Source organism: Zeus faber (genome assembly GCF_960531495.2).
Source record: "Zeus faber genome assembly, chromosome: 14".
Taxonomy (NCBI): Eukaryota; Metazoa; Chordata; class Actinopteri; order Zeiformes; family Zeidae; genus Zeus; species Zeus faber.
In genome coordinates, this window is record NC_137200.1 from 10,651,403 (window position 1) to 10,671,839 (window position 20,437).

General features: G+C 45.0%; 1 protein-coding gene across 1 annotated transcript in view; it reads right to left on the bottom strand.

Annotated features, from left to right (window-relative positions):
• Positions 1–3,158: 3,158 nt before the first annotated feature.
• The window catches only part of rsf1b.1 (remodeling and spacing factor 1b, tandem duplicate 1), a gene marked incomplete at its 5' end in the record, with an annotated part of 30,177 nt that continues 12,898 nt past the window's right edge, over positions 3,159–20,437 (bottom strand). The window contains 10 exons of the mRNA XM_080014221.1: positions 3,159–3,510; positions 5,190–6,083; positions 11,050–11,229; positions 14,618–14,823; positions 15,214–15,430; positions 15,539–15,606; positions 15,690–15,802; positions 15,902–15,956; positions 16,093–16,172; positions 16,286–16,390. Of these exons, the coding sequence (XP_079870347.1) occupies positions 5,545–6,083; positions 11,050–11,229; positions 14,618–14,823; positions 15,214–15,430; positions 15,539–15,606; positions 15,690–15,802; positions 15,902–15,956; positions 16,093–16,172; positions 16,286–16,390 (1,563 nt within the window). The 3' untranslated portion in view covers positions 3,159–3,510; positions 5,190–5,544. The remainder of the gene's footprint in view (positions 3,511–5,189; positions 6,084–11,049; positions 11,230–14,617; positions 14,824–15,213; positions 15,431–15,538; positions 15,607–15,689; positions 15,803–15,901; positions 15,957–16,092; positions 16,173–16,285; positions 16,391–20,437) is intronic.

Sequence of the window (20,437 nt, forward strand, 5' to 3'; positions counted from 1 at the left end):
CTTAAAATGACCTGTTCTGTCTGAAGAGAGGATAAGATAAAAACTTTATTAATCCCTGTGGGGAAGTTCAGGTGAAGGGATAAGGAGTTGACAAAAAAAAAAAAAATGTATATGACGAATAACATGTACACATGTAGTGAGCCCAAAGTGAGTAAATGGCAGTTATGCCCAAGTAGGTAGCAGCAGAGTAGCAATAATGTGCAATGGCTTCAAAACAGCAGCTGCAAATGTAACCCAACTGTTTATAGAGGAACAAAGGATCCAAGCTCACCTACAGTTTTGCTTTCAGGCAGTTAAGTCTTATGGTGTCACATAGCATACGTAGCTCAGCATACATTAAAACAAGCTGCAGCAGGTTTCACTCTATGCAGGTTGGAAATGCAACAATTTAATTCCAGCAACAAACAAAGTGAGACTTGCTCCAATTTTGGACATAAAATGAAGCTCAAGTCATCGGAAAAAATATACCCGTAAAAGCGAGCTGGTGTGGGGCGTCCCAGTGGCTCCTCGGGTAGAGAATACCATATACGATATGAGTGTACGGGACTTGTTCCAATTGGTTCTGGAGGTCAACATCATATCGTAGCACCTCCAAGCAGCGGAAAGGGCCCTGAGGCCCGCGGCCGTACGGGCACCCCACAGCCGCAAGAAAGCCCTGACCCACCGGCCCCCAGAGAAGCCGGAAGCCCGCGGAGCAACACCCACGCCCGGGCCCAGAGGAGCATGACCCAGCCCCGGAACGAGCGAGGAGACCCTGCAGCCCTGAGGTGCACACATGCAGCCAACCCCCACGTGCAGCCACTCGATGCAGCGGCAGACGCAGAAGCCAGGCGGCGGAGGCCAGGCACAGACGCCCCGCCCGAACCACACCCCCACACCAGCCCAGCCACCCTGAAAAAAAACCATATCACCACGTGTTGCACCCCTCTTGCCCCGCAGACCCTGGTCTGGTGAAGTGTTGTTCTGAGTAAGATTTATGTGCCAGTGTATGTGTTCTAAGCTAATATGTGTGGTATCAAAATTTCGCCTGGGGCGCTGTTGGCACCGTGCTCCGGGGGCTATCTCCCAAATAGGAGCCTTTCTGTGTGGAGTTTGCATGTTCTCCCCAGGCTCACATGGGGTTTCCTCCACCTAACGTCACTCAGGACCCCCACCAAAAACATCCACACATCCCCATTGTCTGACCAGCGATGGACACCTGGTACCAGGTCCCCGGGCGCGTCAACGAATGCTGCCCCTGGAGGAAGGACAAGCCAGGGTGGGGAAAAATGCGGAGGTCACATTTCACCGGCCACCACCCCAAAAGAGTGTGTGTGTGTGTGTGTGTGTGTGTGTGTGTGTGTGTGTGTGTGTGTGTGTGTGTGTGTGTGTGTCAAATTAAGATTCTTAATTGAAGGAACTGCAGCGGTTGTAAGCGGTTGCAGCGTTCTTGACGATTTGGTCAAGACGGGAGTCAGAGCAAACACTCTCTCACTCATAAGACATTGCTTCGTATGAAAACGCTTCACCCAACTCGAAAAATGACAAATATAGCCTGTTTATCCAATGATAAATATACAGTAGCCTGTATGGCTTTTTCTAGGACAGTTCCACGTCACTTCCATGTTCCTGCCACCTTTTTGCATATGCTTAGTTTGAAAATGAAGCTGACCAAGCCCTGTACTGCATTGTGTGGCCTTCCTCTGCTGTAAAATGTGGAAAAAGAAATGAACCAAGGGTTGAGTGAACGAAAATGAACATAATATACAAGAGGTTGTGTTGAACATTTTGCTTGGGCAGCCACAGGCCTGTTCTCATTTTTTACTTTTACTACATTTTTGGACCCATGCACTGCCTATTTATGTTATGTTTATTATGTTGTGTTATTTATGTATGTCAAGTCAAGTATTATTAGGTTAGGTTATTATTTTTGTGTGTTGTTTTTTAGGCTTATATTTATTGTTTATTGTTTCTATTCTTAGGTAATTTTTTCTGGGGTTTTTGTAAATTGTTGACTTTTTAGGTGTATTGCATATGGCAATATACTGTATCTATCTTCTAGTTGGTGATTAAGTTTGTTTGTGTATTATTGTAGCTTTGTTTTTTGTTACTTTTGAGGTTTATATTTATTGTTTATCATTGGGTTTATTGTATATTACCAGAGCTTTCTCTGTTATTTAGAGTTAAAATATATGAATACATTCCTTGGCTTTAGCAGCTATTTAAATGATTATGAATGACCTACTTTTGGTTGAATTATTTCTAAAAGCAGGATTTTGAAAAAATACTTCTTTTTTTTTTTTCATTTATTGAAATTGGACAGGACGCCTCCCCCCAGTTGGACACCAATTATGTAAATGTGCTCATTATCACACACACACACCCTCATTAACGAACAGTTGATGTTTTGCATGTATACGCAAGCAATATTCTTAAGCCTCCCCTCGGGGCGCTGACTTTCAGATGCTTGCTCTGCATTGAACCATTTATCATTCTGAGCCTCTGAGTGTTTGGGAGCTTTGTTGTCTCCAAGCATTTGACGAAGGTAACAGGACTAAGATGAATAATTCAGTACTTGAACCTGTGAGGACAGCGCTGGAAGGCAGCGGCTGAACCGTCATGTCACCAGGACGCCTTCTCATTTATCGCTGGTCCCTGGTGCTTTGGGTGCCACCTTTCAAAAGCTTATTCGGCATCGAACCCTGAACCTTTCAAACCCAAAGCCCTCAGCTTCAGGTTCCTCCAAAAGCTTCTTATCGGGACTCGAAACTGTGACGGCACCATGTCACACCACAGAGTGAGACTGGATTCTCTGAGATGATGCCGACCGCCCCTTTGGTCAAAAAACACTGCAAAAGTGTTCTCTAGGTGCCCCTACGGTAGATAAAACGGTGTAAATTGCCCTTGAGAGTGACAATATGATAGAGAAAAGATAATGTAGTGCAGCCCTAAGGTAAGGTGCCCCCCCCTCTGGAAGCTCTAGATTGCATGAGATGTTTCAGTTATTTCTTCAGCGCCAGACCTCCCCTTCCACCCGTGAAAAAGAATCTATTCCAGACTTTTGCACCGGCCCCTAAAATGCTGTGTACACACCCTGGACAAAAAGTCACGACATGTAGCTATATTTTCTGTATATTTCTATTTTATACATCATTGTAAATAAGTCTCCAAACAAAAAGCAGGGTTATATTGGGATTAAACCCATTTTATTATGACAAATGTACAAGATCAGATTCATAAGAAACAACAGTGACTTTAACAAAAAAATAAATGTAAAAGGACAGACAATACACCGATGAGCAATCTACAAGGTTTAACATACATCAGACACGTTATTTTCCTCCTGGGTTCGAGATGAGGTAATAGGCAATTATTTTTAACACTTATGTCCTTGGCACCAGCTTTCCCCAATCCTGTCGCAGCCTCGACGCCTCCCTTTAAATTATCCCACTCGCCGTGATCCAGTCGCTCCCACGCAGCCTTGTCAGTCATTTTAGAAGAGAAATGACCAATTCATTCTGATCGTAAATCCTAGAAAAATCGAAGACAGATTTATTTTAAAAAAATTCTGAATTGGCTATTGTACGTGCTATCAAACTATACTATTTATATTGTATTTTTATTACAGCCTACTGGTGTGTCACGAGCAGCACACAGAACTTCATTTCTCTTCAATGATTTGGCCACAGCGAGCATAAAACCAACCCCCTAAAAAATATGATAGACAAAGAATCGAGTGGTTTATCCTTCGAAGACCATGCCGAGACTAATTTACAAGCATATTTTACAACCCCCCCCCCCCCCCATGTCCTATGTATTCATATGCATCTCATTTCTTGGCGGAAAATACTGCTTATGTCTACCGGTGCAGTTTTACTGCAAAAATTGATATCCCAAAGTCAACTTCCTTCAGCAACAATGCAAAAGATCGAGGAAGAAAACTAATGAAGACATATACCAAACATGCCACTTTTCAGATTTGTTTACAAAGGAAAAAAGGGCCCTACAAAATAAATGTAAAAGCTCATGCAATCCGAAAGAATTGCCCCATATATTTTTCCATGATTATAAAATGCCTCTAAATATTATATTACAGCAAAAACTACAGATATACAGACTGGCTCCATCTGAGGTCAGTGATGAAATGGGGTTTGCTTTCGGCTGGATCCCTACTTAAAAACAGCATCCACGGATAATCTCACTCAAAAACAAAGACTCAATTTTGTCGTTGTTCATAATTATTTGTATGATAAGATTATGTGTAATCTGTAGTAGATCTGAGACTTAATGGCCAACAAGAAGATGGCACGTTAAAACAAAGCTGGAAATTGATTATCACACGGGCACATGTGCAATTGACAGTGGGATGAAGTGGCAGGAAGTTTAAGGATTTTTATAAATGAAAATAATTTTCGGCACACACGCGGTTGGTAGTTTTTGGGGCGAAATTAAATTAATATTCAAACCTAAGAAGGGTTGAAGCGGGTTTGGAACCCACAAGGAGGGAGAACAGGGGGGCAACCTAAAAGTGAGCCATGATACAACAAACGAGGGAACACAGGTCCTGATATACAAAAATACAATGTTAAAAACAGTACAATAACTGTTATATAGGCTGTTATAATCTTAAAAACCAAAATGCAGCTGGGACAGAAATAACAGTGGCAGAATAGCAAGTACTTTTACTCTGAAGGACTTGATCTACAGTCCCTTTTATAGACCACTGTTAGTTCAGCTTTAAAAGTCTTTAAAATGGTACCACTGACGGCAGCACACACACACATTGAAAATAATTACACATTATACAATATTCCAAAAGATCTAAACTAACACTTTCAGAGAAAAATAGAGGGGAAAGTTGGGGCGGGGATTAGTGAGTCTATTCAAATTGGTCACATATATACATTCAAACCCTCATACATAGAAAAGGTATTGAATACGTATGTCCATGACAGCACAACACTGAAATAGTGTCGAAACAGGTGAGAAAGTCTTGATTGTTGTGTGACTTCAGCTTGTCTTGCCTCTTGTGCTTGAGCCGGACAAAAGATATCGATCAGCTTCAAATATCTTATTTATCTCATCCAGCATATAGATTGAACATAATTAGATAATTTATTATTTCAAAGCCACTAATTTGAAAATATGAGGACTTTGTTGCGGTTGTTTTTTTTAAATGATACAGATAACGTCACTGGAATGCATTTTACCTGGCAACCCACCGCAATCATGGAAATCCTAGTGTGGCGGTAGTTTGGTACTTTTTGGCAGTTTTCCCTCTGAGGCCAGACAATCTAGAGAACCTCCTCTCCAGAGGAGCACTGTGAGAGTGTGGGCGGAGTTCGATATAAAAAAATAAGATAAAATAATAAGGGGGTGGGGGGGGTTGGGCGAGAGTGGTGCTCGTCTGAGGCGTACCCAGGTATTCGAACAGCGATGAGGCTGACAGGAGTGTTGGTGTGGGTTATAATAAAGTTAAGCAATATAAAAATACAATACCACGAGAAAAAGAAAAGGTACATCTGTTTTTGTTTTCTTCCATTTTTTTTTTTCTCTTTTCTTTTTCTACAACTGTTCATTGTTGCAGACGTAGTCCACCAGGTCTGTGACACCCAACAGGTCGTCCTCGTCCTCCTCCTGCGGCGCAATCTCCTGGGACACCAGCCCATTGGGAGGTGTGGCGCCCGTGACTTTGGGCTCCAGCGGCCCAGCGAGTCCCGAGGCACCGGGCCGACCCATCAAGCCCTCCGCGCTCTTTGCGGGGCTCTGTCCGTTGGTGGGGGGCGGTGGTGCCGCACTGTGTTCTGACGGGTTGGGGCCTTTGCCCGGCGCGCCGCCCGCCTCTTTTTTATCGCTCGCTTCCTCTTCGTCATCATCATCGTCTGAGTCGATGCGGTTCACACGCTTGCGGACCGGGCGGTCTTCCTCTGATGAGGAGTCATCCGAGCCGGACTCATCAGAGTCCTCTTCCTCTTCGGATGCCCTCCGCCGTTTGAGGGAAAGCCGCCGGCGCTGCTGTCGTGAATCCTCCCCGGACGACTCAGCCTGCCTCTTCACCCTCTGAGCCTTTGTGTCGTCCTCCGCAGAGTCCCTGGACAAACTCCCTACAAAGACAAAAGCATAAATAACTTTAAGGCGAGGATCGACATTTCAGAACGCCGTGAAACGCGCAACCAGCTTTGGGTAGCTTGAATCGTCAGCACGTTAGGCTGGGGCAGATTGACGATTCAATCTGAAGAACACTAACAACGGGGAATTATTATTATTATTTTTTTATCCGCCAGGAAAAATCCTGTGTGTGTAAGCGCAACATCCATTTTGTTGTGGCAATGCGAGAAATAATAACATATCACTCTACTAGTACTGCCACTCAAGCAGTGATGGGGCAGCTGCACATCAGAGTCATGGTCTCATTGGGTCCAAAATCATCTCACATCAGTGGCAGAGCTGCTTCAGGACAATATTTAACGTCACAGTGCTTTACCGTATCTGCATGTGGCATTGTAACCAAATATGGTTGCAGGGATGTTGAATGTGAAATTAAAATTACTCATTGGATGAATCATGGATTTGCCGGTCTGCGACCGCGCTGCAAGAGCGTAAGGTGAGAGTTGACGACCGAGCTGACCCTGTTTTAGGGTTGCATTTCATTGTCAAATTCTCCAGTTGTGTGCGACATGTTTGATGGCTTATATGGTGGTTGACTGCGCAATGTCACACGAGGGCAGGGCTGGGTGATATGGCTTGTATCGCAATGTTTTTAGGCTATATCGCAATATATATCTTGATATTTAGAAATATCCTCTAAAGCACTTCATAAATTCTGGATTTAACCCTTTGACACATAAATCACACCAGTATGATGATTCAAGTAGTCCCTGCAACATGTCTGCATAAAAACATTGTTTATATTCATTAGAGGTTTTCTATAGGAACAATTTTAAACTTGCATGCAAAGAGGGGGAAATCACAACCAAGTTAAATTTAACAAAACTGCATTTACTACTATGTCACTATGTAAGCCTACATTCTATAGAGCTCAAGCTGAACCAAGCCCCTTAACAAAAACACAGCAACAAAAAAGTGCATTCAACGACAAACTGAGAAAGATTTCAAAACAAGATCAATTAAAGTGACCTTTTTGTGCATGATGTTTGTGACAACAGGTTATTTAAAAAAAACGGCAAAATAAACACAGCAGCGTGTGAACCACAGAGGCTGAGGTCCAAACAGAGGCAGTGACAAACCACTCTGCACAACAATAGCAGTCACATCACAGGAGTGTGATGACAGCCACAACATTAAAACCACTGACAGGTGAAATGAATCATAACGGCTAAAATTGTGATGGCTAGACGACTCGTCAGAGCATCTCCAAAACAACAGGTCTTGTGGGGTGATCCTGGTTTGCAGTGGTTAGTACCTACCAAAAGTGGTCCAAGGAAGGACAACCGTTGAACCGGCAACAGGGTCATGGGCCCCCAAGGCTCATTGATGCGCGTGGGGAGTCAAGTCTAGCCCGTCTGGTCCGATCCCACAGAAGCTGCAGCACAAATTGCTGAAAAAGTTCATGCTGCTATGATAGAAAGGTGTCAGAACACACAGTGCACCACAGCTTGCTGCGTATGGGGCTGTGTAGCCGCAGACCTCAAGCCGCAAAGTCCCCCATGCTGACCCCTGTCCACCGCCGAAAGCTCCTACAATGACCACGTGGGCATCAGATCTGGACCATGGAGCAATTGAAGAAGAAGGTCTGGTCTAATGAATCACGTTTTCTTTTACATCATGTGGACGGACATGTGCGTCCATTTACCTGGGTAAGAGATGGCACCAAGGTGCACTATGGGAAGAAGGCAAGCCGGCGGAGGCAGTGTGAGGCTCTGGGCAATGTTCTGCTGGGAAACCTTAGGTCCTGCATTCATGTTGATGTTACTTTGACACATCCCACCTACCTTAACATTGTTGCAGACCAAGTACACCCTTCATGGCAACTGTATTCCCTGATGGCAGTGGCTTCTTTTAGCAGGATAACGCACCCTGCTACACTGCAGAAATTGTTAAGGACTGGTTTGAACAACATGATTAAGAGTTCAAAGTATGACTCGGCCTCAAAATTCCTAGGATCTGAATCCGATTGAGCATCTGTGGGATGTGCTAGAACAACAAGCCCGATCCATGGGGGCACCACCTCGCAACTTCCAGGACTTAAAGGATCTGCTGCTAACGTCTTGGTGCCAGATACCACAGGACACCTTCAGAGGTCTTGTGGAGTCCATGCCTCGACGGTTCAGACCTGTATTGGCGGCACCAGGGGGAGCTACACAATATTAGGCAGGTGGTTTTAATGTTGTGGCTGATCGGTGTATGTGTGGTTTGCTTATTGAACATTATAAGGGACGACAAAAATTTGTGTCCTATGTGTTTGTGACGACCAGTCAGTACCAACGGGTTGTCTAGAGGTTTTGTGGCAAAAACAAACCTACAAGGGCTTCTGGCTTGAAAGACGCCCGGTGGCATGTAGCCATATTCCTACTGGTACTAAATACCCTTTCCGATGGAGAACTGGCGGCGGGCACACACAGATACCTTTTTGCCAAAACTTTGAGGTTTGGGAACATTTCCTTGTGGTCCTTCCACCACTGCAGGAGATCTGATTCACTGTGAGTGAATCAAGTAGACAACTGTTTCAATCAGCTCTCTCAGTGATGGTGTGGCAGAGGACGTTGTTGCCCTTTTGAAGAAGCTTCTGAGGGTTTTCTTTTTTGGTGGTTCTGATACTGTTGGTCCTTCATGCGGCTGTGAAGCAGTTGATTCTGCTGTGCCCTGGTCAGACGGCATTGCCTTCTTCTCCAATATGGCTCTGCACTTGATTTCCACCACCTTTTCTTCTGCAATGTATGTTGTTTTGAACCTGGGATCCACTAATGATGCCATTTCCAGCAGGCCGCTGGTGGCAGGGTCAGCAAATTTCTCCCTCAGGTAATCCAGGATGGAGACTTTGATAGAACGGGTCAGTGCAGTGTCATCCTTCTGAATTGCAAAGATGCTGGAGCGGAAGAGATGATGCGCAGGCTTGACATAGGACACTGTGACGTAGTCCTCACCCGATCGGTGAATTCCCACCGCGAATTCCACGAGGGGTTTTAGAGCCAAGGGCTTTCAGGTCTTGCCAGGTCAGAACAAGATGCCGTGTTTTTTTTGTCTGAGGCCAAGACTTGAGAAATGGCTCGCTCCTGCTCCGGCAACCGTTCAATCATATTCTGTCCGAATTCTATAGTTTTCTGGCAACATATATTAACACTTTATATATTTTGGATGAATACATAATACACATGCACACACCCAGTTTTTATTTGCATGAGACAATTATGAAGCGCTCTCAGTGTTATGTTATCCAGTAGGCTGTTAAAACAATGCGGATAATGAAAATGATTATTTTAGTAGAAAACATCTTCATTATTTTAGACAAAAACTCACCAATCGATGCAGCAGTCTCAAACACTGCAGTCTTGTCCACTTATTCAGGCTCACAGCTTTGATTACGTTAGCCCCGTTATCGGTGGCGATGCACACTCGACGAGCTTCTGTTAAGTTCCATGATATGAGAGCATCTTGCAAGCCCCTCCTGCCTTCCAACAAGCCCAAAGCTCGTTGGAAGGCTTCCCAACCCCCAATTGTCGATCAAATGTAGAGTTAAACTCAGATATGGCTCACGGAAGTTCTGCTGGACCACAAATTGGTAGTTGTGGAGAAGAGGGTCACACTTTAGAGCTGATGGGCCAACTTTTCTCTTACTGAAATGGATAACCCTGGTAGAACTTTCTCTGAAACTCTCTGAATTTGCGACCAGGCAATTCATATTTTGGAAGTGTCTTAATGAGTTTTTTGAATCCGGGCTTTTGTACTACACTAATTTGGGGCATGTTTTTGGCGATGCAGTTAGTTACTGCGGCCGTGATTCTTCCATTTTGGTCTTGTCATATGGGATTGATTTGGAAAAAGAAGAAGCCACGGCCATTTACTTCTGGGCTGGTTGCTTTGGCGTTTTATTTGTTGCGGGTGGAGATGTGGACATGCAGAGTTTCAGGCATTCAAAAAAGGCAGACAAAAAAAGAAAAATAGAAATCACATTTGTACTCGATGTTCGCGACAGTCATTTACTACATTCCACGTAGAACAAGCCACGATGCATCGAGTATATTCAATATATCGCCCACCCCTACACTAGGGCACTAATAACATTACAAGATTTGACTTATTTTACCGATACAGTATATAGTAGATCAGTGTTTCCCACACATTGATTTAAAATGGCTAAAATCATATTCCATTGTAGACCTCTCTCTCTCCTTTATAGGGTTAGGTACAGAAACCCGGTACCACTATGACACTGGTTCCTATATGAACGATATCTCCCAAATCACAGCGCAGATTGTGGTGCAATGCTCGAGCTGAAGACTGAAATATCTGCCCCCCCCCCGGTGCTCCGAAACCGCCACACGTGCTTTCATTAAACATTATCGTTTGGAGCGCGCCCCTTGAAATCCTCTGTATGACGCACCGCTGCTTTCCTCTCCTGTGTGACTCGCCATAAACCAGGCTTAACTTCGAGAGCCAAACAGCAGCGGCACTTGTCAATGTCACATTATGGTCGCTTAACCAATCAGCCAGAAAGGAGAGGCGGGTCGTAAAAGCGCGGTCAGTTTATAACAGCCGGTTCATAGAAACTGTCAGTTATTTGTTAACATGTCGAAAGTATATCAAAAGTAATTAAGGACAAATGGGGTTAGTTCATAAAAAAAAAAAAATCTCTAAAATAGCCCCGATCTATTCGTCTGTCATTCCAATCATGCATTAAAGCCCTTGGAAAACAATATGATATTTGTTGATCAAACACGCAAGTATGTTTTGGGTCCTCTCCCTCTCCATGCGTGGAGAGGGAGAGGAGACATTGGAGAGGGAGTGGTCCCATTCCTCTAAATAAAGCAAGTAAAAACATTGTGCTTTTATTTTAGATGCATATTATTTTACTTAATTTCTTTGTTGAACTTAAGGGCCCTGGCGACTGACCTTCGCTGTCAGAGGTGGTGATGTGGTGGCGGGGCTTGAACCTGCCCCGGTTGGTGCTGGCCTTGGAGCCCTCCGACTCGGACGTCTCACAGTAGTTGACCTGCGCCTTGTGGCTCCGCCGAGACCGGCGTCGGCTCACATCCAGGTCGCTGTCGCTGAACTCACTGGAACCTTCAGTCACTGCATACACACACACACAGGTTTATTAACTTAAAAGGTAATTTAGTTTTCACTGTACATTACCAGATACCATGTCACATTTTTGTCGTCGGAAGACATCGCTGTTGTCAATTTTGATTTGACATGTACAGTACAAGACAAATTATTTAACACCAGGGATAAGATAATGTATATCAACTCCTGGAAGCTACCCCTAGGTTTTATTGGAAAAAATAAAAAAAGTTAATTATTAATTACAAAAACGCTTTTAAATGTAAAAAATTGTTTTATCATTTCATGGTATATTTTCTTTAAAACCTTAAAAAATGCATCATCACTGATGGACAGGAACCTATGTTGGACCACGATGGACATGCACCTGTACATTTTTGAAATTGCTATGCGATAATTAATAATCACTGTGATAATGCGATAATCAAAATGGATTGGGCAGTCGAGACAGTCCCTGTCAAACAATAAAGAAAGGTTCGGAGAAAGTATAGCGCTGAATACTTATCACTGGGATTTTTTTGGACAGGCACAGAAGACGAACCGTTACCGTTGTGCGTGATGTGTTCCGAGATTTTATCAAACGGAGCTCTGAAGCCAAGTAAACTGCGCCGTCACCTCGAGACAAAACGCCAACAGGACATGTCCAAGCCGCTTGAATTTTTCAGTAATGAACTCAAGGAGTATCAGGGCAAAGAGGAAGTCATCGAAACGTCATGTATGGGCACCGAGAAGGAAAGGCAGTGTAAGCATCCTTTTGGGTCGCCCGACTCCTAGCCAAGCCTGGTAAGCCGCATACAATCGGGGAGAATTAAATTCTTGCTGCTACAAAAGAGATCGTGGGGGTGATGTTGGGAGAGAAGGCGTGCAAGCCAATAAACCTCATCTCATTGTCTGGTAACTCAGGATTGACGAGATGGCAGAGAATGTGTCAGAACATCTGATAACAAGCGTACGAGAGTCGTTTTTATGGAAAATGGATGTGGTCCAGGCGAGTAGACCGCTCGTCACACTCGTCTGAGAATCTGTCGGATTTTTTGACAAAGGAAGAAATAGCGGCTTCCCGTTACCGTGATTAATCATGTCAAAGAGCACGTGCATGGTTTGAGGAACAAGCTCCGCGAATTCTTCCCCATCCCAGATGTGCAGTGCAGCTTGATCAAAAACCCCTTCGCCAGCCACAGTGATGAGACATCATAAAAGCAAATGAGGACAATGAAAATTTTGTCCATGTTCAGGCTAGTGGCTACATCAGCATTCGGTGAAAACATTTGCGTGGTCGCACCCCGGCCTGCTGGGCCCCTGCCTTAATCTGGTTGCGCTTCGCCTCTCTCCCAGTGCCAAAACCCATACTTCTTCTGTGGCTGCGTGGCGGGGTGCTCGCGGCTTTCCTGCAGCCGTGGGGTGTCTATGCAGCTGCGGAGCTCAGGGGGGGTGCCTTCGGGGCCCTTTCCGCTGCTTGGAGGCACCACAACATAATATCGACCTTATACACCAGAACCAATTGGGATAAGTCCTGTACACTCACTGGTGGACATCACACACACACACAGCTTTGAACCCACCCCAGTGCCCTCCGGTGCACGGTGGCACAGTGCATTGCACTGCTGCCTCACAGCAAGAAGGTCCTGGGTTCGATTCCCGCCTGGGGCGCTGTTGGCACCGTGCTCCGGCTGGTTATCTCCCAAATAGGAGCCTTTCTGTGTGGAGTTTGCATGTTCTCCCCGTGCTCACATGGGGTTTACTCCACCTCACGTCAGTAAGGACCCCCCTCAAAAACATGCACACATCGTCACACATCGTCTGACCAGCGATGGACACTTATCACCTGGTCCCCGGGCGCGTCCACGAACGCTGCCCACTGCTCCTGGCTGTGCCCCCGGAGGAAGGACAAGCCAGGATGGGTCAAATGCAGAGGATCCATTTCACCGGCCACCATCAAAGCATGTGTGTGTGTGCAAGCATGTGTTGTAGTGTGGTGTGTTGCGTGACAAATAAAGACTGTTTTTTTCCTGGTTGCATTCCTCTCCTTTCCTCCCTCATTTACTGCCATAACTATGACAGGAAGAGGCCACGTGCCCAATTGCTATTCCAGTTTTCCTGGATCCAATTAACTGTTTTTCAAAACATGTTGTCATCCAATGTTCATGTTTTCCGTGTACATGTTGTGGTGTTGGGGATTGGTGGCGGCTCTGTATAACAAAAAACTGTGCCCTTGTTATCCTTTAGGTTGTCCACAGGACAGAGTTATTGCAGCAGTTCTTGATGATTTAAGAATGAATAAAGGGCTGCATTGCAGGTTGAGAAGTTGAACTCCACTTGCAGACCAACTCTGTCCTCGATGCAATAGCATACAAATACTCTGTGTTGTATGCCCAGCATTGTGAGAGCACGGGTAAAGAAAAAGATCATGTTCTGCAATGAACATGCACACACATGTTTTTTGATCACAAACAAACAACAATTGACGCCAAATTGGCAGCGTTAACTGTCACTCCCAGTAACGTGGTCATATGTCGGAAGCCGTATCTTCGCCAGGTTTCATAAGCTGCCATGTCATTTTTGAGCCGTGCTGCAGGAGGCGGGGAACACCATATCAGCACTGTAGCGATAGAAAGTAGCTCGCTGTTCATTGGATAAAAAAAATTTAAAAAATTGCGTTACTCTCATACAATTGGTAGGTGAAATACCGCTTTGCTTCGCTGAACATGATTGGATATACCGCATCCAAAAGAAAACGCCACATGGAGTGATTTACCCCCCCCCCGAGAAATAGTTTGTGCCTGATTTCTGCTGTATGGCTGTTTTAGATTCACAGTGCCGGAGAACTTTAAGCCTTGACACCCTATATGACCTTCTTTATTACTGCTGCCGCCTGGTTTCCTCTTGTGCCTCTTGTCCTCTTGTTCCTCTAGTGGCTCATTCGCTACTGCTTTCGTCAGGAGCTTTGTCCCGAGCTTGACGTCGGCGACGGCTCAAAAAGCCGTCTGGCACAGGTCCTGGTGTGTCAAATGAGCTATACGAGCGCCAGTGAGGGGAACAGCCTGTGAGAGGCACCGATATGGAGCATTTTGTCCCTGAGCTCAGAAATTTGGCAGGGACAGCCAGATCTGGGCAAATACCTGAACAGGTGTAGTCTAAACAGGGCATGAAAATAACTACCAGATTTCAAGGCAACTACTCGGCTCAACCAGAGGCAGGAATTTAAAGAGATAGTCAAATAGAAAGTGACATCGCCTTGCGGGAGTTTTGCTTGTCAGTTTGTTCAGATGATGCAAGATCCAGAGCTACTCAACAGTGGACCTTGCTGATGATACTGTAACGCAAAGTCTGGTTCAATCCGTGCAGTATAAAATAGTAATCCTCCCATCACAACACAATCCGTGCAAAGTTTCTGTACCCATATCTTCCTCGTCTTCTTCATCAGACTCTTCCTCTTCGTCGTCCGAGTAACCTCTGGGTCGGCGTCGTCGCCGGGCGCTTAGTCGCCGTTTCGTCGGCCTTCGAGACCGTGATGACTTGAGCCGATGTCCGCTGTTGGAGTCGGCCGCTTCCGACTCGCTCGCTGCCTCGTTATCTGATAACACAAAATCCTCTTCCTCCGAGCTGCGACGAGACAAGTGAGAGGAGAGAGAAACCAGTTAATTCAACAAACCACTTAATTCTGAGCTTTAAATGTGTCGCTTACACATTCATACCAAAAACCGATGAGCACGTATTGATGGGGAGACGGTCTTCAAATGAAATTGAAGGTTGTATTTCTGAAGCACCAGAAATCTTTGTGGAAAACCGGGATTTGTTAAATGTTATTTTGTTTATGCTATTAACTAGACATTAGACAGAAAAATCAACTAAGATACTAAGTTCTGGCTCCATTTCCTGCCAAGATGGCGGCGAGCGTGAACCCAAACTCAAGGCTTCAGACCTGGTAACATCACAGACACTAGGTCCATTTTGCATGACTCATACAAGCATGTGAAAGGGTCGCTGTACTACCTGTCGCTGAGGCGGAACTCGTCCTCACTCTCCTCCTCGTCCACGGTGCTGTCGCTGTCCAGGTCGTTGAGGCGCCGGCGCTTTTTCCTGCGCTGGCCGATGCTGGGTTGCGGCGGGCAGCCGTTCTCCTTCCCCTCCTCTCCCGCTTGCAGGATGGTGGACATGTCCTTCCCTCTGTGGCCCGTAATGTTGGCCATGTCTTTCCCCCGACCGGCTCCTGTGACAGAGAGAAAAAAAACAAACAGTTGTTTTGGTGGTTTGATTTTAGAGAACTTTTATAAACAGTTAGGGGATCCACAGCCCGTTATATTCACAATCCTCCTACCTCCACCCTCCGCCTCTTTAATGTCCTCTTCAATGGCCTCCTCGATCGCCTCATCAAACTCATCAAATCTTACAACAAAAACACGATAGAATAAAACCTTTGTTGTTGGTTAAATTGATGGTTACATTATTTTTCATGTCTACGTGCCTACCTGTAGCTGATGTTTTTCTTGGTCCTCGTCGACCTCCGACCCCAACTCTTGCTCCGCTTCGTGTCTTTCTTCTCCTTTATCACCGGCTCTTCCTTGACTTCCTCGATCTCCACCTGGGGAGATAGAGAGAGAGAGAGGACTTTAGAGAACAGTGGGTGGAATGTGCATGCTGCCGCAGTTTCTATGAGCATTAAAATGAGAGGGTCACTTACAGCAGGCGTGATGATGTTTTCCAGGCTGATGCCGACGTATACTAGGCGCTCTTTTCTAGAGGGGGATTGTAAACAGCAAAGATTTAATTCTGGAACATTTATTTAAGAAAGAAGAAACAATCGTCTATTGAAGCTTTCTGATTTTAAGGTTGGGTGTTTTTTGTGCGACTATTTCAGATTCCCAGTCTCACCTCCTTTCGGCGCGTTCCCGCTTTTTTAATGCAGCGTCAAGGTTCAGGAGTTGTTCTTCTAGTTTGTCACAGAGGTGCTTCTACAGGAGTTCAGTTTCACAAGAGGGAAAAGCGTTAATTCCACAGAACATATCAGCCTGACGTTTTTATAAAAAAGTTTGGATGAGTAAATACTTGTGGGTGTTTTACATACATGCTGGCAGGGCGGGCAGAACCATTCGCCATCTGGGATGATCATGAGAGGAGGCCGCAGGCAGGCTGTGTGGTAGCCGCTGTCGCACGAGTCACACAGGAGGATCTGGGAGGGAAATAAGCATTTGGATTTTGGTTAGTGACGATATATGTTTTTAACAGTATGAGTACTGATGAGAGTACTGTGTAATTTATTTAGACAAAATTAATACAAAACCCATGCAAGTTCGAAAGATAAAGCATGACTTATCACTATGTTCGTATTGGGTTTGGATATTGAAGCTTTATAGGTTTTGAGATAGAGGAAAATATTAATATCTTAAAGCAACACTATTTAACATTTTAACCTTAATATAAGAGCTTCAAAATCATTTTGATGTTACACTGACAGAATGGCACCTCTCTCATTCCCCGCCACCTCCCCTCACTTTCATTGCGCCACGTGGTTTGCTTCACCCTCTTGACTCGCACGAGCGAGCTGATCTGCCAGGCCAAGCACATCTTGTACCTACATCACTAGCAAGGGGCCGATCCCCGAGAGGGTGCGAGGCAGAGGCTCCAGGGTACCCCTAGACTGAGTGCTCACTGACCACGCCAGACCGAGTTTTATGAGAGTGGTGTAAAAGTGCAATTGCACTCAGAAACTCAGTGCGTCAAATCTCAAAAGTAACATAGTAATGCTTTAAATATATGTTATTACAAGCTTCAGCCTTCATAAGAAAATAAATTAATAAAAGCGATTGTGATTAACCCAGAAAATTGTGCGATTCGTTTTTATTATTTTTATTAACAGTTCTAATTTATAGTAGTAATATGAGCCATGCATTTGAAATTTGACATTTTTTTCAAGATAAGTGTCAAAAATGTATCACTTGTGGAAATCAAGCTAATATTTTGGTAGTTATGACTCTACAGATTAATGCAGAAGTTCTGAGAAATCAGGATTTAAGGTTTGAAAAGAATTCCCAGACGTCTGCAGCAGAAAATACACATTAAGAAACACAATTAGTGCTTTAAATGATTGTATTTGGATAGTGCTGTACTCCTTGAATGAGTTCATGTTGAATGTGTTTGTCTGAAATATTTGAATCATTAATTTATAAAAATATTGGAAATGCATAATTCAAGTTAATCCTTAAATAGCATGCCCCCTCTATTATACTGTGACTTCTAAACATTCCCATTTCCTGCCTTTGTTTTATAACAATACCAGACAACAATTTCCAGAATGCAAATGGCAGGGTCATCCCAGCCATTTGCATTCCAGAAATTGTGTGCTGGAACTACTGCCGCCTCCCGCTGCCAGTTCTGCAATATGATTGAGAGCTTCTGCCACCATCTTCTCGTAATCCATAACAACACAGAGATGATTTTTTCCACCAAGAAGAGTCTTGCTTCTGGTGTTTATTTGCTGTTGTTTCTTTAAACATTGTTTACAGAAGTGACGTCAGCTCTTCTTCTTTGTGTCCTCTGAGGCGGCGTCAGTGCAACAGCTTCACAGTAATAAGACGCAGTGTAGTCATTCATAAGTAGATATAATTAATACCCTTATTTTATCAAAAAGGTCTCACATTCTGACTTTATATCACTCGGAATATGGATCAGCAAGTTGCTGGTGACTTTTTTCCCCCTGTAAAATGCTGGTGGATCAGGTAGCCTTGGTGGTGGATCAGCCGACCTTTTAATATTTATTAGGGGTGTCAGGATTCTGAGTCTAAATCAAAAACTGACTGAAATTAGCATACGATTTATATCCATTTTCAGCAATCAATCGACTGGTACCAAGTAGGTTGTTCAATGAACAGGGAAAAAATAAAAATAAAAAATCCTTTAGCAAACACTAAACCCGTTAACCTCAACGTCAGGGGGTTTAGTGTTTGCGACTCTCCCTGTATTTTGGTGGGTCATATTGGTCGCCATATTGAAGCGGTCAAGATCCGCCGGTAAACAAATGAAGTATGTGCTGGGGCTGTTCCATGACCTCCGCGGAGTCGACTGCGGCTCCGAACCGACTTGGAGTTGGTAGCTGTTGTCGATCCCTCAACATACACTGCATCCACTCACCTGGCACTAGGGCTGCTGGAACAAACTTTAAAAAGAAAAATACAAAAGGAAAAAAAAAAAAAAAGTTCAATATAAGTTCATCCAGTTTCCCTGTAACAGTGTGCGAAATCCACGTCAGCGGAGACGCACAAGTGCATCGGCGCGTCTCCCTCTCCTCCACCTTCTACTGTGTGTAGAAGGGAGAGTGTGCCTTTGAGCAGAATGTCCAGGAATTCCACATTTGTTGAGATGAAAGTAGGAAATAAACCCGACCACCAACCACGGAAGGTCCTCTAGTGCAGTCCTCTAGTCCGAACCACCGGCTCACAGACTATGCCGGGCCGTGGGATATTTGCCACTGGACCATGAGAACACGGGTGGGATTTTTTCAGGATCGATCTGCTCCATAGCAGAGCAGCAGCAGGAAACAGAGTAAATTAAATACATCTAGAGTTTTTATTTGCTTTGTTTGAATAACTTAAAAGTAGTGTATTAAGTAACTTATTGGTTATTATTCTAAAGTCTAGTTTTGCTAAAGCTCTTAACTGTCTTGGTGTGTCGTATAAGTATTCTCATACATTGTTATTTATAATTTTTTATACAGGTACTCCTAACTTAACGACCTACCGGTTTAACGACCGTTCGGACTTACAACCAGCTCGCTGACCAGTCGGTATTGTGCACTAACACGGTCCTCGCTTATTGACAAATTTGCGTAACGACCTGGTTGTAGGAATGGAACTCGGTCGTTAAGTGAGGAGTACCTGTATTCAAATAAAAGTTACTTATTGAGGAAACAAGTGTTTTTCATTAGAAATCAAGACTTGATAGTCGAACAATGGCAGTGATGAAAAAAATAAAATCAAAAGTCAAACGAATGGTGGTTTGAAGAATCGTGACACCCCATATATTTATCTAATATGTAGAAATCAAACTCAGTTTGAAAAATAAGTTGAGAGAAAACTACTTGAGGAACAAATCTTCGATAATGTAATTTTTCAAGCTATTAACCCTTCTGGGCCACAGCATTCCAGCCCCCCGACTGTATGTCTCCTTGGTGACCTCTCCTCAGTCGACCCACCACTTAACCACCAACCCATTTTGATCTCCTTAACAATTGCCAAGAAAATATTACTCAGTTATAGATAATCTCACCACATCCCAATGGTTACATTTATTAATAGAATACATCTCAATGGAATTTTTTTTGGAAATATCCAAAAACACGGTTGATTTATTTAATGAAGTATGGGCAACTTTTATCCCTGACATAACTTCATCCATTAATACTTGAGTCTTCCTAAGTCGGGGCAATGTTGTGGTGTTTTTGGCCATGTGGCCGCTCCCCAGCCCGCTGCGCCCCTGCATTGATCTGGTTGCACTTCACCTCTCTCTCCCAGTGCCAATACTAACATTCAGTCCAGACACCACACAATAGGCCTAGGGCCTTGCAGGATGGGCAGGGTGCAAGCTATGTGGGTGGGGATGAGGCGGGCGGCTGCCATCTTGCCCGCCACGCTCCTGCCCCGGGGTGCTTCTCGTCCGTCCCAAAATTTAAATCCCACTCGCACACCAATCGTACTCCAAAAAACACTTCACCCGACCAGGGTCTGCGGGGCAGGAGGGGTGCAAGTGATTCTGGTTTGACTTGCTTGAAGGACTCGCACCCCCACACCCCGGAATTTTAACTGCAACTGCCGACAGCACACATTGAGCACTGGGGTTTTCCGGGGTGGCTGATCGCTGGCAGGTGGGTATGCGGGCATGGTTGGCCGATGGTGCGGCCGGGTGGGCCCCCAGCCGGCTGGGCTGTTGTCCTGGCGGCTTGTGTCTGGTGGCTTAAGGTGTTCTGCGACCTGGCAGGCCTACAAAGAGCGCCGCCGGGTGCCTTCTGTGGCCCCTGGGGGGCTGCTTGCTGTTGCAGGTGTAGTTAGGGGTGCCTTTGCTCCCGCTGCGCGACTCTGCGGCAGGTGCCCCTCGTGGTGGAATGCCAACATATCTGGCGGCCTACTGGCGTCTGCGGAGGAGGGGCTTACATTCGGGTGCCCTGCGCTGAGCGCACTCTGCTCCGTGGACGGGCGCTCGGGGCTCGTGGCCAGGTGGGGCGTCT